The sequence below is a fragment of the Carcharodon carcharias genome, chromosome 9, assembly GCF_017639515.1.
Source record: "Carcharodon carcharias isolate sCarCar2 chromosome 9, sCarCar2.pri, whole genome shotgun sequence".
NCBI classification, from domain to species: domain Eukaryota; kingdom Metazoa; phylum Chordata; class Chondrichthyes; order Lamniformes; family Lamnidae; genus Carcharodon; species Carcharodon carcharias.
Window position 1 is genome coordinate 150122455 of NC_054475.1, and position 20269 is coordinate 150142723.

General features: G+C 40.4%; 1 protein-coding gene across 1 annotated transcript in view; it reads left to right on the forward strand.

The window, feature by feature from the left end:
* The window catches only part of LOC121282082 (insulin receptor substrate 2-A-like), a 66703-nt gene extending 47385 nt beyond the window's left edge, over positions 1 to 19318 (forward strand). The window contains exon 2 of the mRNA XM_041195523.1: positions 12014 to 19318. Coding sequence (XP_041051457.1) covers positions 12014 to 12018 — 5 coding nt within the window. The 3' untranslated portion in view covers positions 12019 to 19318. The remainder of the gene's footprint in view (positions 1 to 12013) is intronic.
* Positions 19319 to 20269: the final 951 nt, after the last annotated feature.

Here is a 20269-nt window from a genome sequence, read left to right on the forward strand (position 1 = left end):
TTAGCTGTTCTCCAGTCCTCTGGCACCTCCCCCGTGGCCAGAGGGGAATTAAAAATTTGGGTCAGAGCTCCTGCGATCTCCTCCCTTGCCTCCCTCAGCAGTCTGGGACAGAAATCATCTGGTCCTGGAGATTTGTCCACTTTTAAGCCTGCCAACACCTCCAATACCTTGTCACTCCCTATATTAATTTGCTTAAGAACCTCGTCTGTCTCCCCAAGTTCGATACCTTCATCCTCATTCTCTTAGGTGAAGACGGATGTGAAGTATTCATTCAACACTCTAGCGATGTCCTCTGGCTCCACCCATAGATTGCCCCCTCGGTCCCTTATGGACCCTACTCTTTCCCTGGTTATCCTCTTCCCGTTGATATACTTAGAGTATCTTGGGATTTTCCCTACTTTTACCAGCCAGAGCTTTCTCATATCCCCTCTTTGCTCTCCTAATTGCTTTCTTAAGCTCCACCCTGCACTGCCTGTACTCCACTAACACCTCTGCTGATTTACTTGCCTGTAAATTTGTGTTTCTCTTTTGGAATTGTCAGAACATGGGTTTTTGCTATTACCAGATAGTCTTAGTCTTAGTTGGCTCTGACACCGTCAAAGAGCATTTGTGAAATTGCAGCTAGAAAGACCAACTAACTTGCTCAATAACCAAAGCTGGAAATACTCAACAGTCAGGCAGCATCTGTGGAAAAATGGAACTCAGTTAGTTGATTTTTTACAGCTAAGACCATACCTTAGGACTTTTGGTTTTGAATCCCAGGTTGATGAAGCTGAAGTTTATCTGGCTCAATCTTTTCACCTCTTAAAATCAGTCTACAATTGTGTGTATTTGTGAATGCCTTCAGTTCAGTTCAAGGTGATGGGAGTACGCTGAAACTATTATGCTAAATTATTTTTGTGACACAGCCAGATTTTTCCCCTTCCACCAAGTACCAGTCATATTTTCTTCTTTACTCTGTTCTCTCCCATTTCTTGGGGCAGTGACCAACACTGGGTGGTTTCATTGGCTATTGATGCACTCTGGTATCTTAAATGATGGTTAAAAACTCCATCCCATTCTCTCAGTTCCTTCGCCTCCGTCACATCTGTTCTGATGATGCTACCTTCAAAAACAGTTCCTCTGACGTGTCCTCCTTCCTTAACCGAGGTTTTCTACCCACAGTAGTTGACAGGGCCCTCAACCGTGTCCAGCCTATCTCCTGCGCATCCGCCCTCACACCTCCTCCCTCCCAGAAACATGATAGGGTCCCCTTTGTCCTCACTTATCATCCCACCAGCCTCTGCATTCAAAGGATCATCCTCTGCCATTTCCACCCACTCCAGCATGATGCCACCACCAAACACATCTTCCCTTCATCCCCCTGGCGGCATTCCATAGGGATCATTCCCTCCCGGACTCCCTGGTCCACTTCTCCATCACCCCATACTCCTCAACCCCCACCTATGACACCTCCCCATGCAAACGCAAAGTAAGCAACGCCTGCTCCTTCACTTCCTCTATCCTCACCGTCCAAGGGCCCAAACACTCCTTTCGTGTGAAGCAGCATTTCACTTGCATTTCCCCCAACTTAGTCTACTGCATTCGTTGCTACCAATGCGGTTTCCTCCACGTTGGGGAGACCAAACGCAGACTGGGTGACCGCTTTGCAGAACACCTTCGGTCTGTCCACAAGCATGACCCAGACCTCCCTGTCGCTTGCCATTTTAACACTCCACCCTGCTCTCTTGCCCACATGTCTGTCCTTGGCTTGCTGCATTGTTCCAGTGAAGCCCAACGCAAACTGGAGGAACAGCACCTCATCTTCCGACTAGGCACTTTACAGCCTTCCGGACTGAATATTGAGTTCAATGACTTTAGATCTTGAACTCCCTCCTCCATCCCCACCCCCTTTCCATTTCTTCCCCCTCCCTTTTGTTTTTCCCAATAATTTATATAGATTTTTCTTTTCCCACCTATTTCCATTATTTTTAAGTGTATTCCGCCCATGGTTTATTTCACCCCACCCCCACTAGAGCTACCTTGCTCGTCCTGCTCTCCATTCTTAATTGGCACATTCTTTTAGATAATATCACCACCTTCAACACCTTTTTGTTCTTTTGTCTGTGACATCTTTTGGTTATCTGCTCTTATCACTGCTTGCTTGTCCCAACAACCACCCCCCCCCCCCCCAAGCCACCTTAAACCAGCTTATATTTCACCCTTTTCCTATTTTTACTTAGTTCTGTTGAAGGGTCATGAGGACTCGAAACATCAACTTTGCTCTTCTCCGCCAATGCTGCTAGACCTGCTGAGTTTTTCCAGGTATTTCTGTTTTTGTCATAAATGATGGTCTTAGACCTGAAATGTCAACAGTGATTGGCTTCTGTTTCTCCACAAATAAAGCCTGGCCTGCTGAGTAATTCCTTGTCTTTTCTGTTTTTATATTTACAGATTTCTATCATCTGCAGTATTTTCTTTTACGCAATGTCTAATTATTTTGTATTGGCTATGCTTTTAACATCTGCTTTGTAACAAATATTGAGTAGCTAGTGAGTGTTTATTTATTTAGGCCATAAGACATAAGACCATAAGACATAGGAGTAGGAATTAGGCCATTTAGCCCATCGAGTCTGCTCCACCATTCAATCATGACTGATGAGTTTCTCAACCCCATTCTCTCGCCTTCTCCCCGTAACCTTTGATCCCCTTACTCATCAAGAACCTAGCTATCTCAGTCTTAAATAGACTCAAAGACCTGGCCTCCACAGTCTTCTGTGGCAATGATTCCATAGATTCACCACTCTCTGGCTAAAGAAGTTTCTCCTCATCTCTGTTCTAAAAGGTCTTCCCTTTACTCTGAGGCCGTGCCCTTGGGTCCTAGTCTCTCCTACTAATGGAAATAATTTCCCCACGTCCATTCTATCCAGGCCTTTCAGCATTCTCAAAGTTTCAATCAGATCCCCCCCTCATCCTTCTAAACTCCATCAAGTATAGGCCCAGAGTCCTCAAACGTTCCTGATATGTTAAGCCTTTCATTCCTGGGATCGTTCTCGTGAACAAATCTTTGTTTATTTCTGTTAAATCAGTTAATTTTCTAAGTAAAGAAAGGCATGTCAGAGTACTTCAGAATCTTGGAGTGCACTTGCAAGTCCATGTGGGAATTTCAGGATGCTTCTCGTGTCCTGGGCAACTAGGTGGATGGGAATTGTTGTCAGCTCGAGCATCCGCAAGACTGAATTTTGTGTGGATAGCCCATATCTGGATTAAGTTGCCCCACAACTTGAATGTGCAGACAGAGGAAATGAGTGACTGCCAGACAGTCAAGGAAGACCAGACAGATAGTGCAGGAGCCCCATGAGTGAATCTTGCTCTCCAACCAGCAATCTGTTTTGAATACTGGTGAGAGTGATGCTTCCTCTGGGGAGTGCAGCCAGAACCAAGTTCATGGCATCATGGCTGGCCCAGCTGTAGAGGCGGGTTGGAGGGGTGGTAGGAGGGTGTGGGGTGGGGGGGTGGTGTGCTGTGTGGGAGGAAACTTTGGGAAAGCAATAATGAACAGATGAGCTAAGAAAATGCTAGCATGCAGGACCTCAAAATATGTTAATCTCTGGATAACTCCCAGTGCCATGCACTAATTAGAATAGAAATTGTGGGAAAAGCAGGTGAATGTGTGATTGGAGAGATGCTGAAGGAGGGAGTGCTTTAGATTCCAATCCTGGAATATTGAGATCAGATCTGGGTAGATGGGACCTGCACAGGCTTGACAGGTTGCACCTGAACAGAGCCGGGCCAATGTCCTTTTGGGGTGGTTTGCTGGTGCTATTGGGTGGGTTTAAACTTGGTAGAGTGTTGTGAACCAGGATGTAACATTAGAGAGGCAAAACACAATTGGCACCAGAGCAAGAACAGTGAGTAAAGTATTAGATGGGAGTCAGAGTAAGAATAAAAGCAATAAGCCCTAAATTAAATTTACTACGCATATATGTGAATGCATGGAGTGTGGCAAACAAAGTTGTTGAGCTGCAGACACAGGTAGCCACATGGGAATATGGGCCTGTAACTTCTGCGCTCCCCAGCATTGGATTTGGGGGGCGTCCCCAAAGATGTGCTGGGGAATCCGCCTGGGAAATTCCCAGGTAAGCGTTTGCATGGCAATTGCCCAGAAATGCACACTTCCTCAGGACAATTGCACTGCACTGGGAACCATCTAAAGATGCAGTTAGAATCGCAAACTTCAGATGGTTCTGCCAATAGTTACCTAGAAAAGGTAAGAATTAGAACCTCTTCCAACTTCTGAGTAACTATTGTAAAGACCCAGACTGACCCCATGGTACATACACACACACACACACACACACACACACACACACACACACACACACACACACACACAGCCCCCACCCCCCCCGGACTTTTCCCGCCAACCCTAAATCCTGTGCACTTACCTTAGACACTTAACTTCTCCTTGGCGTGTCAATTTCCCTGGCCTTTTAAACTTGCCTGCTTTACAGCAGCAAGTGCTGTAAAAAGGGGGCATGGCCTCCTTGAATACGCTGGAGCTAGACTTCGCTGGTGCCTGCAAGGAGTCTTTCAATGCAGGACCTAAGCAACTCTGGTGAACAGAAATGGCAATGTAATTTTCAAAACCAGGTAAGTAGGTATTGATTTCTTCTCATTTCTGCAGGCCAGCGCTTTCAAACTCTAGCCGAAGGTTACAACCCATAATGTGATAATGGAGACCTAGCTCAAAGAAACACAGGACTGGGTATGAAATATTCCTGAATGCAAGAAAAGAAAGGAGGAGAGATGGCTGTAGTAATTAAGGATAGGTAGGGAGAATGTCCTAGGGAGTGAAAGGCAGAATCTATTTGTTTAGGGCTTAAAAAATAGAAACTGGCTAAAGAGGAATGGGGAAATAAGTTAAAGGGTAAGACAAGAGGCAGTGGCAGACATTTAAGATGATATTTCACAACTTCCAACAGGGATATATTTCATTGAGAAAGAAAGATGCTGTGAGAAAGATGCATCATCCGTGGTTAATGCAGGAAGTTATGGATGATATCAGATTGAAAGAAAAGGGGTACATTACTGCAAAGATTAGTGGTAGCCCAGAAGATTGGAGACATTTTAAAAACCAGCAAAGGATGATTTAAGGAAAAAAAGGGGGAAATTAAAGTATGTGAGAAAGTGGCATGAAATATAGAAACAGACTGTAAAAGCTTCTGCAGGTATATAAAAAGGAAGAGTAGCTAAAGTAAGCATTGGTCCCTTAGAGGGTGAAACTGGGGATTTTTTTCATTCACTTACAGGATGTGGACATCACTGGTTAGGTCAGCATTTATTGCCTATCCCTAACTGCCTTTTGAGAAAGTGGTGATGTACTGCCTTCTTGAACTGCTGCAGCCATAGTGGTGTAAGTACAGTCAGTGCTGTTGGGGAGTTCCTAGATTTTGACCCTGCGACAGTGAAGGAAAAGTGATATATTTCCAAATCAGGATGGTGAGTGGCTTGAAGGGAAATTTCCAGATGATGTTCCCATGTATCTGCTGCCCTTGTCCTTCTGGGTTGTAGCAGTAGTGGGTTTGGAAGGTGCTGTCTAAGGAGCCTTGGTGAGTTCCTGCAGTACATCTTGTAGATGGTACACACTGCCACCACTGTGCGTTGGTGGTAAAGGGAGTGAATGTTTGTGGATGGGGTGCAATCCAGCTGGTTGCTTTGTCCTGGATGGTATTGAGCTTCGAATGTTGTTGCAGCTGCACTTGAGGTAAGTGGAGAAGTATTCCATCACGCTCCTGACTTGTGCCTTGTAGATGGTGGACAGGCTTTGGGGAGTCAGGAGGTGCATTGCTGTCCGCAGGATTCCTAGCCTCTAACCTGCTCATGTAGCCACTGTATATGTATAGCTGATCAATGGGAACCCCCAGGATGATGTTAGTGGGGGATTCAGCGATGATAATGCCATTGAATGTCAAGGGGCGATGGTTAGATTCCATCTTGTTGGAGATGGTCATTGCCCAACACTTAAGCGGCAAGTAACATTCACGCCACACGTCAGCCCAAACCTGGATATTATTCAGGTGTTGCTGCATTTGGACATGGACTGCTTCAGTATCTAAGGAGTTGCAAATGGTGCTGAGCATTGTGCAATCAACAGTGAACATCCCCACTTCTGACCTTGTGGTGAAAGGAAGGTTATTGATGAAGCGGCTGAAGATGAGTGGGCCTCGGACACTACCCTGAGGAACTCCTGCAAGTGCTGTCCTGGAACTGAGATAACTGATCTCCAACCACCACAACCATCTTCCTTTGTGATAGGGATGATTCCAACCAGCGGAGAGTTTTCCCCCAATTTCCATTGACTTCTATTTTGCTAGGGTGCTTTGATACCAAACTTGTTCAAATGCTGCCTGGATGTCGAGGGCAGTCACTCGCCTCACCTCTGGAGTTCAACTCTTTTTTGTCCATATTTGAGCCAACATTGTAATGAGGTCAGGAGCTGAGTGACCCTGTCAGAAACCAAACTGAGCATCGGTGAGCAGGTTATTGCTAAGCAAGTGCTGCTTGATAACACTGTAGATGACCCCTTCCATCATTTTACTGATGATCGAGTGTAGACTGATGGAGCGGTAATTGGCCAGGTTGGATTTGTCCTACTTTTTGTGTTTGGGATGCACCTGTGCAATTTTCCACATTGCTGGCTGGATGCCAATGTTGTATCTGTGCTGGAAAAGCAACATCAAAAATGGGTTATGAGAAATGGCAGAGACTTTGAACAAATATTTTGTATCTGTCTTCACAGTAGAAGACACAAAAAGCATCCCAAGAATAGTGGAAAATCAAGAAGCAAAAGGGAGAGGATCAATCATCTTCATTAGAGAAGAAGCACTAGGATATTAAATGGGATTAAAGGCTGTTTGCTGGACCTGATGGCCTGCATCCTAGGGTCTTAAAGGAAGTATTTGCAGAGATGATGCGTGCATAGGTTGTAATCTTCCAAAATTCCCTAGATTCTCAAAAGGTCTCCATGGATTGAAAACCACAATCGTAACACTATTCAAGAAAGGAAGGAGACAGGAAGCAAGAAACTATAGGCCAGATAGTCCAACATCTAGCATTGGGAAAATGCTAGAATCCATTATTAAGGTGTTAGTAGCAGGTTATTTAGAAAATCATAATGCAATCAGGCAAATTTGTGAAAGGGAAAAATAGTGTTAGACAAGTCTATTAGAATTCTTTGAGGGTGTAACAAGCAGGGCGGATAAAGGGGAACCAGTAGATGTAGTGTATTTGGATTTCTAAAATGCCACATAAAAGGTTATTGCACAGAATGAAAGCTCAGGGTATTAGGGTGATATATTAGCGTGGATGGAGGATTGGCTAACTAACAGGAAACAGTTGGAATAAATGACACATTTTCAGATTGACAAATTGTAACTAGTGGAGTGCCACAGGGATCAGTGCTGGAGCGTACTTATGATCTGTAACTAGTATGACTATTTAAGATCTATATTAATGACTTAAGTGAAAGGGCAGGCTGTATTGTAGCTAGATCTGCTGATGCTGTAATGATGGGACGGAAAGCAAATTGTGAGGAGGATGCGGAGTCTGCAAAGGGATATAGATAGGTTAAGTGAGTGGACAAAAATTTGATGAAGTATGGATAGAGTATATGTGGGGAAAATTGAGATTGTCTGCTTTGGCAGGAAGAATAGAAAAGCGGCATATTATTCAAATTGAGACACGCTGCAGTACGGAGGGACTTGGGTGCCCTTGTACACGAATCACAAAACCTTAACCTGCTGGTACAGCGAGTAATTAGGAAGGCAAATGGAATGTTGGCCTCTATTGCAATGGGTTGTAATATGAATGTAGGGAAGTCTTGCTATAGCTGTACAGGGCATTAGTGATACGGCACTTGAAGTACTGTACACTTTTGACCTCCTTAAGGAGGAATACACTTACGTTGGAAGCAGTTCAGAGAAGGTTCACTAGGCTGACCAAGGATTAAGGGGTTGTCTTCTGAGGAAAGGTTGAGCAGGTTGGACCTATACTCATTGAAGTCTAGAAGAATGACAGTGATCTTATTGAAACAAGTAAGATTCTGAGGGGATTTGACAGGGTGGATGCTAGGAGGATATTTCCTCTTGTGGGGGGAACCTAGAACTAGGTAGCACAGTTTAAAAATGAAATCCCATTTAAGGCTGAGATGAGGAGGAATTTCATCTCTGAAGGTCATTAGTCTTTGGAACTCTCACAGGGCAGTGGAGGCTGGGCCATTGAATATATTCAAGGTTGAGTTGATCAGATTTTTGATTGATGAAGGGAGCCGAGAGTTATAGGCAGGAAAGTGGAGTTAAGGAATCAAATCAGCCATGATATCAATTGGTGGAGCAGGCTCAAATGGGCCAAATGGCTAACACTCCTATTTCTTATCTTAATATTCTCATCTCAGAGTTTAAATCCCTCCATAGTTTTGCAACCCTTCCCCACCACCCATCTCTATAACCTCCTTCAGTATTACAACCCTTGGATTTCTTGCATCACTTCAATTTTTTTTGAGAGTCCTTACTTTCCATTGCCCCATCATTAGGGCTGGAAATTACAACTGCTAAATTTTCGAATTTCCTTCCTTGAAAATCTCGCCTCCTTTTAGGCACTCATTAAAACCTGCCCCTTTGCTCCCAAATTAATATGTCTGTGTTTTTCCAGCAATTTTTGTTTTTGTTTCAGATTTCCAGCATCCGCAGTATTTTGCTTTTGTCTCTTGTTCAAATTTTGTACAATAATGCTCCAGTGAAGTGCCTTGATGTTTTACTATGTTAAACAAAGTTATATAAATGAGAGTTGTTTTTGTAAAGGTTTCCATTGCATTATTTTATATAGAACAGAGGAGTTCTCCCCTATGTTTTGGCTAATGTTTATTCCCCAACTAACATGACTTTCTAAAAAAGAAATTATCGTTTATCTTGTTGCTGTTTGTGGTGGTATCATGTGTGCAAATTGGCTGCCATGTTTCCTGCATCACAACAATTACTCCACTTCAAAGGTTGGCTATAAAGTACTTTGGGACACCATAAAAGGTACCACATTAATACAAGTTCTTTCCTTCTTGTCCCCCTTCCTCTTAATCTCAAATCTACAGCTGTGGGATTGTATGGTGAGTGTTTAACTACTGATGGTCGATGTGGCTGTGGATTTTGAAGAATAGCTTCTGTTCAGTAAACAAAAGGAATGCTGTTTCTTTATCCCCAATCTGGGCACAATTTCAGCCACCGCTCATCAGTATCTATTAATAAATATTGCTTGTGGTTTTATAATAACACTTGTAAATTTGGTAACGGGATTAAAAGTTTTGGCTGTAATACAGAACATTAATAGAAAATAAGTGTATATTGCAAAACCTGCTTGTTTGAGGCAATAAACAAACATTTTTCAGATCTAGGTTGCTGCAGTAACAAACTAGTTCAGTAAAAATTAATCTCTGCATGGTGAACACTGTCAAATTTGCAGAGCCCTAATTTTTCAAAGTGACATTTATTATCTGGGTTTTCTGAGTAGGACAGTTCCTGCTTAAGAACAGTATCATGTGCTATTCAGTCAATCTTTCGTACCTTACGGTAAATTGCTCCATAAAAACATCCTGTTTTACTGTACATAATGTGTGGATTAGCCAGCTCAGCATCAACATGCCAGAATGTGAATTTACTATATTATAAGACACTTTGTTAGCTCAACATAAAATGTTGAGGTTGTGAACTTAATTCTGTTTTGTATTATATTTGTTGTGAAACCTGGTTACTGTCATTACCATTTATATAAACATGGAAGTCTGGAACTAAGAGAAGCGTATTACAACAATAAAGACAGTTGGAACACACAGTCCAATCCAAAAAACATCAAAAATTGAACCATCAAAGAGATGGCTGGTGTAGGAAATAAACATGCATTGATGCAGTAGAAAGTGGGATTTGAGTTGTTTGAAAAATATTTGATTCTGAATCTAGGTATATCAGCTGGGAAACGTGTATTCCACATACTGATGCCCTTGTCTTAATAAAGTACTAACAACCATCAAAAAGGAACCAGAGAAAGCAAATTACAGCATTTTGCTTCTATCTAAAGAAATGGATGCATCAATTAAAATGTCCCTTGCATTTGATAATACCAGACAGGAGCATGAGAAATATTTAAGAAATGGCCCCCTACAAAATTCTAGTCTTCTATATTCGGTACAAAAATACAACTTTAGCATGTTTAAATGTGGATAATTCTGGTATGAATGTAGCACATTTTATACTTGATCAGTTTTAATACTTTGCTGAAAATTTAATTTCAACAAGTGCAGGATTTTACACTAAATATGGGGTGGTGAGGGAGTTCACATGACGCAAGTACGGGTCCTGAGACTTTGTTGCTGTGCTGTACATTGGCATATTTAGAAATAGGGCAATTCTACCATGTCGTGGAAGTAAAAATTTTAACATGATTAAAGTTATATTCAGAGGTCTGAAAGTAACAGGTTGTTTCCTTCTCAGGTGGGGAATGTTGTTAGAATATATGTAATTTTAAGATTCTCAAGAATATTTTGCAACTCTTTAAATTCTAACATTCTAAAAAATTTATGCAGTTTCAAGGTTTGATTGGGAGTTATATAAGCGCAAGGTTTACTCTTGCTGAAAATGAGCCATTAAATCTGGTAGTTTTAGACCAATTATAGCCAAGCCAATAGTAATGGACAAAGATGCTGATGCGTATTAAACAGTGCTGCAATTTGTCATATGAATGATGACCAACAGTTTGGTCAAAAATGGAGTAAAGCTGGATCTTGCAGGCAGAGAGGGAGCTGAAGAGGCTTAGGAAGGTAATTCAAGAACCGAGATGGCTGGCTGCCATGCCATCAGTGGTGTGGCAAAATAAGGATTGCACAAGAGGTCTGAATCAGATAAAAGCAAAAAACTGCGAATGCTGGAAATCCAAAACAAAAATAAAAATACCTGGAAAAACTCAGCAGGTCTGATAGCATCTGCGGTGAGGAATACAATTAAAGTTTCGAGGCCGTATGACTCTTCAACAGATGCTTTGTTAGATATGTAAGAGTAATGTTTTGAGTAAACAGTTACTAACTCAGTGTATATTAATCGTGTGAGAGATAGTATATTATATTTTCAAAGTAAAAGAAAAAAGTACTTGCAGCCCAGCCCATGTGACACTGAACCCAACAGACCTATAAAGGTCTGGGGTACAATTCTGGGCTTATGCGCTATTCATGCTGCATGCAGCACTGTAATTAGTTTTAATGTCCTGGTAATATATAGGTGGAAAATCAAATGTCTTTTCCACTCTTGGTCAGTGTGTATCTAGTGATCCCTGCCACATGTATTCATTTGGCTGTTGAAATGAGGGAAAATCACACTTGGTTTTGATGCCCTCCATATACAAGTCTGCTAATATTATCAAAGTTTCTGCATGAATGCTCTGATAAGATAGAAAAATGTTGCAGATGCCCATAACATCAAAACCCTAGGCAATAAAAAAGAAATAAGGATGTGGGTATGGAGAGGAACACCATGGACAAAGAAGTAGAGAAAGGATAGAAGTACAAATATGCTGTGCCAGGGAATAGGTTAGTGGGTCTGCAAAACAGTCATATAGTTGTAGAGACGTAGAGTCATGAAAGATCAGTATTATGCACCACCTGCAAGCTAGTTTAATAGCATGGGAAAATAGTTGGAAGATTTTGTTCTGTATACTTTAATGTGAAAGTGATGTTTTGCAAAAGTACGAAATAATTAGATTGCTCTGTTCATCCTTCGCTTATAGTGGAGCACTTCGTAACCAGTTACTTGGCTAGTTTTGCGTTGCAACAATGTTAGTCTGATGACTAGATTTTCATGTAATCGACCAGTGTCATACCTGGAATGTGTTTGATACTCAAAACTAGACTAGGTTATTGAAGTGGACAAGGTAGGGTTTTGCTGCTATTTTTTTAGTATTCCATTTTTAACCATTTTTAATTTTCTTTTTTCTGCAGACTAAGTACATCGACGTGATTTAAATCTGTGTCCACAGAGAAAAGGGTTGAATGCACCTTTTCCCATGGTACCTACCTTACAGTTGTACAACTCACTAGATGGAACTGGTACTGTCTGAAGCAGTCACCTTATTGCAAGAATATACACAGACCTTTTTCCCATGCAGACGAGTGGGAAAAGCCAACACATGAATCTCAACAGGAACATAAATTGCTGCCTTTTTGGTACTTCCTTCAACAAAAAGACACACTCTTCCTGCAAGTTTCAGCTGAGCAAAAAAGAAAAAAAAGAGCCATAGCTAATGTGAACCTATTTACTGAAGTGTTTTGAATCCATTTGAATGTTAAGTAACAGTTAAATGTTCATTTTTTTTAATACAGCTGTTCACAAAGAAATACCTGCTAAAAATTATCTTTAAAATGTTCCCCTGTTCAAACACTAATAGGCTTTTGTTTGACTAGTGCTATAAGGTAATCATTTCAGTGTGACTGCTACCCACCTATGATGGAGCATGAAAAACATTTCACAAGTGGTTTGTAAACAACATTGTATTCAATCATGGAACACCGATATTCCATGGTATCCATAAGTATATTCTGTTTTGCTTTGCATCCAGATTTAAGTATTTTGGAGGGGTAGCACATTTGGAAGCTAGTCCTTACAAAGGACCGGTGAGTTTATAGACCTTCTTTAAGTTCTTGCATTACACCTTTGGAAAACCAAGATGGGATAATTGAGCAGATCCCCAAGGTAGGCCAGCTGTACATAGTTCATTGCTTTCTTTCTGTGCTTTAACTTGTGCTAGGTTTCAAAGCAGTCATGTTGCAACTCTTGTGTGGCCACCAGCCAAGTAGGCCAAATTGTTAAACCTAGTCTGAATACAGCATAGGCTGACCCAAAGTTTAAACTGTTATCGGCAAGCTATAACTTCTCCATGTTACAAACTATGAAAATATTTGTAAACCCATTTAAGTTTCCTTTATCAGATGTTTGACATGTTCACTGCCAGTTATACCTCAGTGAATTTAATTTTACCAGGATACATTTTCTGTTCTTTAAAAGCTGCTTAATTTCATGTTAAAGCTATGGTGTTGTTGACACTTGACCTACATAGGCATTATGTGAATGCAAATGAAAATCCACTTTCAGTATCCTTTTCCACTCCCCCTCCCCCCAACTGACTAGAATTTACCCTTTCATGAATATGCAAATTTTATTCTCCCAGAAGTTATCATGGTGCATGACTTTAAAAAATAATCATTAACAGTTATAGTATTCCTTGTGTTGCCCTCTGTAGGGTTAATTAACTTTTGTGACACACTGCCTTTGTAATATCATTGATATATCTCCACATCCTCCTCTGCACAGCTGCAGAGTGAATGATGCCAAATATCCATCAACAGTGATTTTCTTTTCCATGTCCCTCCAAGTTTGTTCACAGTACACTTTTTTCATATACTCAGTTTGACCAGTGTGTGATTTTGTTCTTTTATTTTTGCTTTCCTTTTTATTTGTCAGAACAGTAGCTAGTCATTTTTAAAGGTGTATTTATTTTTACATTGGGTGCAGTCTTGGACAGCTTAGGCTGAAGAAATGCTTCTAAATGTATAAAACTAGGAACTGTGAGAAAGCTTAAGCAATTAATTTTATGTATTTTGTGTAAAGAAATAATGCAGCTTTAATTACTGGAGTACAATGAACTATATTTATTCTAGGTTAGAAAAATAAATTTTGGTTCCAAATAAAATTGCACCCAAACTTTATTGCAGCTTTCAAATACTGCTTAAGAAAACACATTAGCAGTGCCTGTAATAAAGGGTATAATTGAAACAGAAGTTCAATAGACTGCTCTGAAGTAGCAGCTACAAAAGATATGCTCTGCCCAATGCAGAAAATGCCACTTTTTAAATACATCAGTTATTAAAAAGATACTGGATGTCACTTAGATGGTCATAACAATCAAAATGTTTTAAATCGTGTTTAGTAGATTTAGTTATTTTCCTATCCAGCCATTGAGACATGATGTTTATTTTTATGATATTGAGAGATTGTGGACCATGATCGCAACCCTTCAATAGTGTGTTGAGCTATAGGAAAATATGGAATCCCCTGGCTGCTTTTAAAAGGTGCATTAACACTCATGTCTAAACAACCAATGATTTCCCCGCCAAGCACAAATTAATCCAAGCTGTTGGGTGTAATATTCATTTCACACTGTTATTTCTAAATTCATAGTTCGTATGTACACACAATTATCCAGCATTTTAATTATGGTTTCTGTAAAATTGTATGTGTTTTATTAAATCCAATTAATCCAGGTCAGCAAAAAATACAGGGACAGATTTTCATGGAGTCAGGCCGACTCCAGGGGCCTTTAAAAATTGTGGGTGGGACCTGATTCTAAGATTCCTGCCCCCCATTCCCAGTGTCGGCAGTTTTCACTGTTGCGGGTAAGGGCACAAGTAACAAGCCAGCACCCTGCGTTCCCAACCTGGCCGACTCCTTTGCAGGAGTAAGCACATCACATCGGCCCCTGTAACTTTTGTGGAGTTGGACCACTTTCCCGAGGACAAGAACTTCACAGTCCCTCGGAGGAGTGAATAGTGAACCATAGTCTGGATTCTCTCACCTTTCCAGAGATGTACATAAAGGGTCTTACCAATGCCCACTCCGTGTATCCCCACACCCTCCATGCTCACTCACTATGCGCTATAGAGCTAATGAGCCATATAATAATGGCGAGTCTTGAAATGCATTTAAAAAGCACCCATTCAGAAATCTGTTCATTTAGATCTATGCTACATACTGGGTGAGTGAGCATGAAGATACAGGGGGTCATGGAAGGGGCATGGTGGGGGCTGTGAGGAATGAGGGCCAGCAGGCTTAATAGCCTTTAATACAACTGGAACAAAGCCCCAGAGAACCAAGGTGAGCCTTCTAACTAGCCCTTCTTGGCACTTGCCTGCCTTCAAAGGGGGAGGGTGTGACTCCAACCTGCCCCACCTTGGCACAAAAATATCCCTTTTAAAGGAGATACGTCTGCTGAGTCAGGAAATTTCCTGACTCGAGCTTCCTGCCTTGGCGAAAATCTGGCCCACAGTTTCAGTTGGGAATATTCTGATACACAGCAAAACAATATGTTTCCAAAGATACAATACTGCAGGTGCTGAAAATCTGAAATAAAACAGAAGACTGGGAATAGTCAGCAGGTCTGGCAGCATCTGTGGAGAAAAATACAAAGTTAACATTTCAGTTCGTAACCTTTTATCAGAAATGGGAAATGTTAGAAATATGATAACATTTAAATAAGTAAAGTGGGGGACAAGTGGAAAGAGTCAAAAGGGAAGGCCTGTGATGGGATGAAAGGTGGGAGACATCAAATGGCATAGGAGTTGATGTGGTCAAAGCCAAAGGGCATGGTAATGGGGCAAGAGAGAGACATACAAAGAAAAGGAAACAAAATGGGGCAGAGATTTTGGTCTGAATTGTAGACCATAATCTCTGCTTCCCATTTTGTTTTCTTTCTTTTTGTGTGTCTGTCTTAATCTTGTTTTTCCATTTTTGCTTTTGAACAGCAGCTGTTCATTATTCTGCTGTTCACACCCCCTCAGGATCCATCTTTCACTTTTTTATTTGTTCCATTACCATTCCATTTCACTCTTCCCCACCAACTCTTGTTTAATGTCTCCTGTGTTTCATCCTATCACACACCCCTTTTTTTCCCCCATTTCACTTATAGATCTAACATTTCCCAGTTCAGATGAATGGTCACGACCTGAAATATTAACTGCTTCTCTCTCCGCAGATGCTGCCAGATCTACTGGGTATTTACAGCATTTTTTTTGTGTGTTTCAAAGCAATGTATTTATCCAGTTGAAGGTGTTTACATCAAAATCCTTGCTGAAAGTAGGCTATTTTCATTTTAATTTACTCTTTAATTATAAAGAAAGCTAGTCTTATTTGGAAGGGAAGGGCATATAGAGAAGGGGAGGAGAGGTTGGCTGTTTCATGGTATAAGATAAGTCAGTTTATCATGTCATAAAGCTATAGGAGCCTAGTTTTCTCATTTTATTTAATTCTTTGATTCCCCTACTTCCCCACCCAGCCGCACTGGAGGTTTTTGGTCCTGCCATTGGATGCCTGGAAAACTGAAGCCCTTCCTCTAGAGGGAGGGAAAGGGAATTTTGGAATTGTGGACCTTTTTTGCACATTTGTAGTACATACCTTGTGCACATACCCTATTTGTTTGCCCCCTTGATTTGCAAATAGTATATAGGTTGGGAGGCAATATTTATATAAATTATATGGAGAACAATTTGGGTGATTAGCAAAGGATTAAGTAACTTGTCTCTGTTATATCCACAAATGGGAAATTGGCCACCTTTAATTTATTTACCTTTTACAGTACCTATTTACAGTATCGTGCTGACTGTATTGATAACCTATTATCTACTGACACAATTGACCAATTTGGGCATTACTGTGTTGAGCTACATTTCAGCATACTGCTAACAGATCTGAACAAAATTAACTTTATTGTAAGTAATACTCCTTAGTAACTGTTAAGGTGAAATATGGTTTGTTCAGCCAGTCAAATCTGACATGACCAATTTCTATTAATATTTTGTCTAGTTCAGAGTGTGTAGCCATTCTACAACATATTCATTGCCCCATGTTCCAATACTTGCTTTTTGTATTTAATATTTTCATATAGGAACAAAAGGTCCAAAAATATTTACCTATTATCGTCACCTTTTGCAATGATTACTATAACTTTCAATTAGAAGTAGCTGCACCAAACTTTTCAATTTAGAGGAATGTAGCTCCAGGAATGGATACTCCAGTTTGCATGCTCTAGTTTGGGTCTTTATTATGTCTAGTTGTTTTAAAAATTTCTTTTTTCGAATTCCCTTCTGATGTCTTGTTTCTCCATTCATTTCATCAAAATTGGCACACCAAAGTTATTTAAGCTAATGCTTTTTTAAGCATCTGTTTTTCTAATGTTGTTGATTTTCATGATCTGGCAGTTTCCAGACTGATCACTACCACTCGCACCTTTTACAATCAGGGGTGGTGGAGTGGTCTGAAAGTAGATTGATTGCAATGACTTCTCCATTAAGAAATTTAGATATTTCTTATATTTCCATCTCCATGGCTTGTCAGCCAACCTGTCCACGCTATTGTTTTAAGTCCACAACAGGAAATGAAAAGAAAAATTGCATGCTGAAAATCTCAGATGGAAACAACACAGCTATTGAAGAAACAAAAGTATTCTACATCACAGCCACAACTAGAAATTAAAAATGTGATCATTGAACACTTGCCTTCCCATTCAAGCCTCAACTAACCACCAAGAATGTTGATGTAAGTGCTATGCATTAATAAGGATTTTATATTATATACATATAGCAAAATGTAACCTACATTTAATTGAGCAGTACAGATAATATAATGGAGAGAAAAGTTGCTGTGAATGTCAGCAGTGCCGTAAGATTTGTTTACTTAAACTCCTTGCTGCATATGATATGTTTACTGAGTAATTTTAAAATTGAGACTGCATGGTAGAGGCAGATCTGTTGTTGGAGGTAATAAAGGTGGTTACAGTAATTATAAAGTAGGGAAAACAATGTTGCATTATGCAACAAAGTTAATTAAGTTATTTTCTCTGGCATCACATTACTGGTAAATTTTACGGTATATATTATTGGTACAAATAACCGATACTAGACCTATCAGGGTAGTGCTGCTCTATGGCTTGTACCAGTGACGCAGGATTGCACAAGTGGTGGTAAAGGTACAAATATACATGCTGGCTTTGTACCACAAGACAGTACTATGTGGATTGTAATAGGGAAGTACGAATTCTAGATACTGACCCATCCCAGTGAGTACTTTACGGTTCAGTGATACTTATAGACACCAGATACTGCATGAATCTGTAATAATAGAGATAGGAATACCATTCTGTTAGGAGATCTATACTGGTTTTTTTAAAAAAAAAGTGGGGGGGTGGTTTATGGGGTTCACACTACGCATTCACTGTAAGACCACTATAGTTCTAACTTGAGGAGTTTTGAATTCTATTTAGTCTCCTAAATTTAGTATAGATAGAGATAATATACCAGTACCAATGGGTACTGAATGAAAAATGTAGCAGATCTAACTGGACTGATACATTTTGGTACTAATGTTTTTTTGAGTTCTCTTTAATGGTTATGAAATAGTCAACGTATGCTGAAAAATGACTACCAGCATCATCATGCAATTTAGCTAATAAATCAAACACCTAGCTCCTGAAGTCTACTAGTGTACGAAACTGAGCACTGACTACCTTGCGTTCTGAATTCATACAGTAACCTCAAAAGCCAGTTTCTGGCTAAATAGGTATGGCATACACAATATGCAATTCTTTTTTCCTCAGTCTACTTGTAGTTTAGAGTTACTAAATTATTCAGTATTGTGCTGGAAGACTATTTCCGGATAAGGATTTACATATCACTTGATAGGTACGGAAGAAATAATTTCTTAAATTAGTGGTGGAAAGCAACATAAAAGCAAATGAGGGCAGGTACCTGCTTCCATGTGGAGGAAAAGGTGTAAGTGATGTCAGTAATTTGTAGGTTTTATCAAAGTCTGGTAACTTTTGCATCCTTTTCTCAGTACGTTGGTCAGTACCTCTCATATTTGAGCATGAAAAGGTGCCTTTTTTTTTCCATTATGTTGGAAATTACACAAATCCTGGAAAAGTGAATGGGTGGAGTGGAATGAAGTACAATTCTCATTAATCACCAGGATCATTATTCAAATGTTGTTTAAAATTACTGTAACTGGCTAAAAAATGCATTTAATTTTAAAATAAAAAATTATGAACCATTGGTGGGGAAGGAGAATTGCTTATGTCCTTTCCCACTATGGCATGTGCAGGTATCTTCCCTCATCTCATACATGCAAAATAAAAGTTGCATCTTCCAGACAAATGTATGCTGCTGTATAATAAAACAAAGATGAAACAATTGTATTCCTTCTGTAAATTAATTTGACAAATGGACATAGTTTTTTTTTGGCTGTACAGAAAAGCAGACAGTTGATACTCTATATATTGCTATTCCTGCACCACACATGACAGAAGGTTAAAAATATCTAACTTTATCTTGCTGTGTCTTCCACTGTAAATATTGTTTAGCAGTTTAATGTTAATCCACCATGTCTGTGAATGGGAGACTGGCTTAGAGTTCTGTATAGTGTTTATATTTATCACAAATGCTTTCCATAGAGCTACATGCAATAAAATTGTGTTCATGTTATTGCTTACATCTCCTGTGTAATTTAGCACGTTTTATTCATTTCTGCATTGCTTTCCTTTTCACAAGTTTCAAGAAGTGCGGGTGAGTAGGTAAACTTAATACCTCTCATGATTTGATTCCTAGTCAACCGTTTCAGTTTTATTATTCATTCATGAGATGTGGCATTGCTGACTCGGTTAGCATTTATTGCCCATCCCTAATTGCCCTTCAGGAGGTGGTGGTTAGCTGCTGCAGCCTATGTGGTGTAGGTACATCCACAGTGCTATTAGGGAGGGAATTCCAGAATTTTGACCCAGCGACAGTGAAGGAGCGGCAATATATTTCCAAGTCAGGATGGGGTGTGGCTTGGAGGGGAACTTTTGGGTGGTGCTGTTCCCATATGCTTGCTGCCTTTTCCTTCCAGATTATAGTAGTCATGGGTTTGGAAGGTGCTGTCTAAGGAGGCTTGGTGAGTTCCACAGTGCACCTTGTAGATGGTAGACACTGCTACTGTGTGTCAGTGGTGGTGGTGGGAATGAATGTTTGAGGATGGGATGCCAATCAAATGGGCTGCATTGCCCTGGATGGTAGTAAGCTTCTTCAGTGTTCTTAAAGCTGCACTCATCCAGGGAAGCGGAAAGTATTCCATCACACTCCTGATGTGCCCTGTAGATGGACAGGCTTTGGGGAGTTACTTGCTGCAGGATTCCTAGCCTCGGACTTGCTCTTGTACCACAATATTTATATGGCTAGTCCAGTTCAGCTTCTGGTCAATGGTAACTCCCAGGATGTTGATAGTGGGGGATTCAGCAATGATAATGCCGTTGAATGTCAAAGGCGACGGCTAGCTTCTCTCTTGTTGAAGATCATTGCTGGCACTTGTCATCTGAAGCCTGGATATTGTCCAGGTCTTGCTGCATTTGGACAGGAACTGCTTCAGTATCTGAGTCTTCATGAATGGTGCTGAACATT